This window comes from Anguilla rostrata, chromosome 7 (assembly GCF_018555375.3).
Source record: "Anguilla rostrata isolate EN2019 chromosome 7, ASM1855537v3, whole genome shotgun sequence".
NCBI classification, from domain to species: domain Eukaryota; kingdom Metazoa; phylum Chordata; class Actinopteri; order Anguilliformes; family Anguillidae; genus Anguilla; species Anguilla rostrata.
In genome coordinates, this window is record NC_057939.1 from 37,728,427 (window position 1) to 37,735,075 (window position 6,649).

The 6,649-nt window shown below is 38.9% G+C and overlaps 1 protein-coding gene across 1 annotated transcript; it reads left to right on the forward strand.

Annotated features, from left to right (window-relative positions):
* The first annotated feature begins 620 nt into the window (after positions 1-620).
* On the forward strand, positions 621-3,730 carry lbx2 (ladybird homeobox 2). The gene is made up of 2 exons (XM_064344204.1): positions 621-1,398; positions 2,522-3,730. The coding sequence occupies exons 1-2, from the start codon at positions 1,029-1,031 to the stop codon at positions 2,980-2,982; spliced, it is 831 nt and encodes a 276-aa protein (XP_064200274.1). The 5' UTR covers positions 621-1,028; the 3' UTR covers positions 2,983-3,730.
* The last annotated feature ends 2,919 nt before the right edge of the window (positions 3,731-6,649 follow it).

Genomic DNA, 6,649 nt, shown 5'->3' on the forward strand with positions numbered 1-6,649 from the left:
TGTCCCGCGCTGTGAAAGGCTTGATGGACACGCTGAAAACAGCTGTGCTGTGAATGAAGCGCTTTACATACTTCAGATCTGACAGTACTTTTCATGTCTAGGAATTCACTGCTGTAAGAGACGATAATAACCGAGCGATGACAACAACAACAAAACAAAATATAATAATAATAATAATAATAATAATAATAATAACAATAATAATCCTTTCTGTCAGTTGCATATACATTGACGGTATAGCCCTTAGGCGGCACACCATGTATAGTCGACTGTGACCATAAAATCCACAGTATACAATAAAATTAGGTTAATGGCATTTTGAGCTTTTATTTTAAACTTGTGCGTTGTATGATACCACGCCCAAATGTAAATGCTTTAAAAGTGTGTCCCTAGTAGAACGGCGATGACGTAGTAACTACTACAGAAACAGTTTTCAGATTAAACTTCAGCTATATTGCCATGAAATAAACATGAAGAGCGCGAGAGCACGTGGTTTTTACTAAGTGAGGCGAGGAAAGGCAAATACATACGCCTTGAACCACCCCCCACCCCACCCGCTCTCTCTCTCTCTCTCTCTCTCTCAAGTTTTGGTAACAGAGGGGAAACTCCTCCTATTCTCGCGTCCAATTAATTAATGTGGTCTGGCCCTTTAAGGCTCAGCGCCGGGTCAGTGAGCAGTGTAGTGTTTTTCTAATTGATCTTCGCCCAATCAACAATAACTCGTTAGCAGTTCCGTGCTTTTCTTATTCCTTGAAACCGTTTTTTTTCTTGTTGTAGCAAATCAGCCCCCGGGCAGTGCCGTTATACTTTCTGAAGATCTCCATGGAGCCTCTCAGAAGGACCTTGGCTTTCTTAAAGGAAATACAATTCTGCCGTCCATGAAACAGCAGCCCTCGCCCCAGCATGACTATTTTGGAAAAACGTTTCAGGCAAGAGAAGTTTTAAAGTGTCAGTGTGAGGTGTTACACGGCAGGGAAACGAAGCAAAACAAACCAAGAGCAACCCTGGAAGTTTCGATGACCCTTTGAATGAAACATAATCTGTCGATATTAGTGGCAAACGTTGGGACTGCGATGACCTCCAGTACAGACATGAAGGCAGGCTCCGCGTTGCAATCTAGCGGCGAGGAGCGGAGACGGGGTCCGCTTGATCAGCTTCCACCACCCGCTAACTCCAACAAGCCACTCACCCCGTTCAGCATTGAGGATATTTTAAACAAGCCTTCCATAAAGAAGTCCGTTGCCACCCTCTGTCCACCGAGGGTTTTGGAGAAAGTGACTGCCTCGAACGCAGTCAGGAACGGTATAACCACTCCGTCCTCCCCGCTCTGCGCATTGGAGGAACTTGCCAGCAAAACTTTTAAAGGTCTAGAAGTCAGCGTAATCCAAGCAGCTGAAGGTATTCATTTGTAATTTACTCTCGATTAAACTCACACACTTATTTGATTCACTTTGAAATATGTTATTGCCGTGAACGTAGCCTACAATTACAGTTAACTGCAATTGAATGTCCAGTCATTATATTTGTTTGTCATGGCATGTGCAGAATATTAACAAAAAAATCTCAAGGGCCCTTCACATGTAAAAATAAACTGCAGTATATTACTGATACAGTAAGTGTTTATGATTTGTAATTAACATCACTACCCTGTAGTGTTTATAATCAGGATATAAAGCGCGCACCTACATGTGATTTAATGTTTAACAAGACATCTGACTGATTTGTGAAAACAAGAGCTGACTAACAAGGAGGATGTCAACACACTAGAGTTCGTTGGCGTACGTTACGTGAATTTTAATATCACTTTTGATATGCAAATTATTTAACCGGAAAAATACTTTAAAAACGTAAATGACTATGTTGTAATTTTATAAACAATTTAATAAACCTTCCCCACCAACGTGAAGAGATATATGTTGTTACTACCATGGATAGTTTGAGAGTTTGTTATTGACTATACAGTTGTATTATAGATTTAATTACGCTATTTTTAAAAAACGTGAGACACGCAGAAACTCATCGAAAGTTATCTTTTTTTGTTGTAATCATCATTAAACCGGCAAATTTGTCAATTTTAATTATTTAGATTTAATATAGTTTACGTATGCATAGCCTATACATTTACTGGCAGAAGGAGGTTGTTCCACTGGACACGATGATCCGTAAAACATGCTTTTCACACATCGGTTAAAGTTACTCAGTTTCAAGGTGCATGATGGGTTATTTTCCTTTTGGTCCATTAAGGCTGAAATTGAATGCACTTGGTAAGACGCTCTGGATCAGAGTCCGCAAAAACGTAAATGTAATGTAGGTTTTGATAACCAGGATTCTGCAGTTGTGTTGAAAAATGTGGCCTATAAAATTATTTTGACAATGTAACTATATGAATAGATCATGTCTCGAATGTGCGTTTTTACGATTTTAAATAAAGCCTTCCACTTTGGGGGCGATACATTTCTGAAGAAATCAATAGACTTCAAAGTTTCCTGAAGCATAATTATTGCATTTGTTTCCATTGAAGGTCGAGAGCATCTGAATGCGTTTGGTCAGAGGCAGGCCTCTAAGAAGAGGAGGAAGTCCCGCACAGCCTTTACGAACCATCAAATCTATGAACTGGAGAAGCGGTTTTTGTACCAAAAATACTTGTCCCCAGCAGACAGAGACCAGATAGCGCAACAACTGGGCCTTACGAATGCCCAGGTTATCACCTGGTTCCAGAATAGACGGGCCAAGCTCAAGAGAGACTTGGAGGAGATGAAGGCGGACGTAGAGTCGCTGAAGAAAATACCCCCGCAGACGCTCCAGAAGTTGGTTGCCATGGAAGACATTGACGACCCCCAAGGAAGTTCGGGGGCTATATCGCCCAGTATTTCTCCGTCCTCACAAGGTCACGGGGTCTTTCCCCAGTCTCCGGCTTCATCTAGAGACCAAACCACGGACGAATTTTCAGAGGAAGATGAAGAAATTGAAGTGGACGATTAAAAGTAACCGCCGTTTTTTGGAGGGATGCTTTTCATCTGCGCACGGACAAGGGGGAACAATGTAAAATGAAGGGGAATTTTCTTTGTTTTTCTATTTTATTTATTTAAAGGATGGTTTAAAAAGAAACACTCGTTATTTCAGATTGAGACGGCTTGAAATTGACTCAAGTTTTAGATATGGAGATATTTCTTTATCAGCTGCAACAATGTATGGTTGAATGAAAATGCAAGACTTTTTTCAATGCAATTTTGAAAATTTCTCTGTGGTTTATGGTACAGGATCAAGACCGCAACGTATGCCTGTGTATGTAGGTTGACGTTCATTTCACAAAGTTCATGGGAAAGTCGTGCAATTTGTGTTTTTTGATAAATCATTGATCACACTCACTTTTTTCATAGCTGCTAAGGAAATATGGGTCTGCCGAATCGGCATTTTTCTCATGTACGGACGTGTTGACGAAATTACAATTGAAATTATGGATTGTCGATATGGCGTTTTGGTGTAAAACGTGTCCCCAAATGTTTAGGTTTTTATTTACCTGAATTTGCATACCGACTAGTGTTTGTTTTTGACCTCATAACTGATCGACAGTATGGCCTGATTCTACAAGAAAAATCCACAACAAAGCACCTATCGTCAAACAGCTGTGTATATACTTTCAATAAATTAGAGACATCTTATTATGGTAATTTTATTGTAACATTCTATTTAATCACCATCTATGTAAATAAAGGAATATGGTATTTCACGATGTTTTTGACGTCATATGCTGTCTTTGATAAGTGCACATTTTGATGTGTTATCTGGCTGTCTTGTGTATTTTATTTGGTCCGTGGACTAAGCGATGGTAAAGACAAAATACAACTTAAATTACTACCCTGTAGGTTGGGTTTGGTTATTTGGATCCCCATACACTATTTAATATCTATTTAGAAAACCATTACGAACGCTATACTTTGCATTTAGCACATCTGAATGTAGGCATGTATGTATTTTTACATCAACATGTGGAGCTGACAAAGTGTTTGCGCGTCCCATACAAACTGTAGGCTAATGCAAAGGATAGGCGACTTGAGAAACATTCACTTTAAGCGTTAAGTGGCTGAAGCCTCAATTAGAGGCAAACTCGTTCGTCTACCTCATTTCACTTCTTTTCAAAGCACAGTTGACACAAGGGAGTTCGGACTCGGGACTGGCATAAAAAAGGTCGTGAGCACCCCGATGCCATATGGTTTCTGAATTTTCTGCAGCACAAACTAGTCAGCGTGATTGATTAGTTTAACCCGCCTCTCCGTACTTAAACAGTTTCTGTGAGCCGTCAGCAATACCGCCACGCATCTGTGCTTCTTTTAATGCTTGTGTTAAGAAAAACGCCCATGAATAGCAATTGATTAGCAAGGGGTTACTAATGAATACAGCTCAATAGGAGGCTGGCCGAAAGAGGAGGGTCGCTGCCTTTCTCCCCCGCGTCCTTGTTGTCCAGGCCTGCGGTCTGCTGGCACATCTCTCGGGCCATTTGTAACACTTAACCAGATCAAGGAAAGCTGTTACGGCTAGGGAGAAATACGGGACTGTGGCACACACAATTGGCGCAGTCGCCTGGAATCGCGAAGGGGTTGAAAAGTCAAGTAGATTTTTATTGTTGCATCGTGAAAATGGGTCCAGTGACGTGCCAGAAACGTTGTGTAGCACTACAGCAAAAAAGAAAGTTGCCGTTTCTTCAGCTTCATTTTCCAAGATTCTTTTTTTTTTTTTTTTATGAAAATGTTTGTTTCGAGGTCAAATCAATTGTAAGGTGTTTTTTAAACGTGTTTTCCTTCTACAGCATTCCACACTAGTTTCACACAAAAACATATCTTACCTAAACTATAATTACAACTGCAGTTCTACGGTCTCCGAATTAAGTAAAAGAAAGCTATGGACACGGCAGCCTACAGGTCTCATAATAATCAGTACCGACAGCATGTTGAAATCAAGCGCGCCTAACAGTAGATGCAGCAATATTTCATTCTGTGTAAACATTTGTGTTTAATTGACTACGCGATTCGTTGTGTATGCCTGTTTTCTAAGAGTAGTCAGTACTCTATTTTAAGTCTGGTCTATTTTGCTACTTTATAAGGACCTCCTGAACATACTTGGTATGCTTTACGGACATATCACATTCTTTAGCGCAGCTGTAAGTCTCTTTTATTACACTTTCGCTGCTTTATATGCATTTCACGTGTTGGAACAGGGAAAAGTTCACTTTCGTTGCAAGGCTGGGGTGAGATTTATACAAGTTGCCTATCGCTTTTTGTATTTTTGTTATCGTACACAATAAAATCGTCAGTGTTAAATCAGCACTGATGGAGTACAGCATTCTACGTTTGATCCCTCGATGACTCAAACTGTACTAGTGTTAAATCAACACTGAACATTTTACCATGTAGTTTATTTATAATTTGAAATTATTATTATTATTATTATTATATATTATATTATTATATATATGTGCAGTCGGAGCTCGTGTTATTTTGCTGAAACACCACTCCTTCCTTTTAGGCCCCAACTTTTATATACGCTCATGTTTAGCATACTCAAATGGAGTTCTGAAACATTAAAATCCAGCGATAGGATCGAGCGGATCGGCCTTTAGGCTCTGAATTCTTATTGTGTGGCAGAGGCCGCAGAGCTATCACCTAGCGCAGAGACAGGTGGTCATTGTTATGTTCTGCTCTAAAGAAAATGCATTCCACGACATTGAGCTCATGTAATAGGCCTTTGTGTATTTGAATTATTTGTTTGTATCCATTCAAGCTATGTGTCACTGTATAAGGGCGCATGATTCGTTTTTGAGGTGTTTATTTATTTATTGTTGCCACCATTGTGATTTAAAATATACTATTAGTACTTCAAGAAAAAGGCTGATTCTAAATAGATAACTGATTTGGGGAATATTTATGATGGAAAAAATAAAATAGTATTGTCATTATTGACTACGGGGATGTATTATTTCCACAGCATAGCATTCTGTATAGTGTAGGCAAAAAAAAAAAAATAAAATAAAAGAAAAAAGAAAAATACAAAAAAGCGTTTAAAAATCGCATCACGTACCTAGCCCACGTTTCCCTGCTGCACTGATAAATGGAAAGCAAAGCTGAAAACAGATGGCACGTTTTTGGCAACTTTACTTCCTAAATAATTTAATCAAAAGACTAGCTATGAATCACACAGCATACCTACAGTCCTACAAGAACGAACATATCACCGATATTGGATTTCCTTGCTCAGTCAGTTTAAAATAGTCTACAAAATTGCAAAAGCATGGCCACAAACGTCAATAATTTGTAATATCTGAATTTTACCCAGGTATGCCGATTCAATTTCAATGGACAGTTGTTTAAAAACGTATCGCTATGTATTTGTGCTAATGCGTGCGATGTGGGACCCTATATTTTAGGTTTCATAGGCCTAATGACAGTAAGAGGCTATTAAACTATTATTATTATTATTATTATTATTTCGTACTAGTAGTAGTAGTAGTAGCAGCAGCAAGTAGGAGCAGAAACAACAATTGTAGCCTAAATTAAAGATCGTAAATTTTGGTACAATGATACGTTTACAATGCAATTTACATGTTTTTCAATGCGTTTTATACTCAATTTCAATGGAGTATAAAACAAGAACA

Bases quoted from the DNA above. Each gene is read 5' to 3' on its own strand.
- lbx2 (XM_064344204.1), top strand. From the start codon at position 1,029: ATGAAACATAATCTGTCGATATTAGTGGCAAACGTTGGGACTGCGATG. The intron at 1,399-2,521 runs GTATTCATTTGT...TTTCCATTGAAG, and splicing joins CGTAATCCAAGCAGCTGAAG to GTCGAGAGCATCTGAATGCG.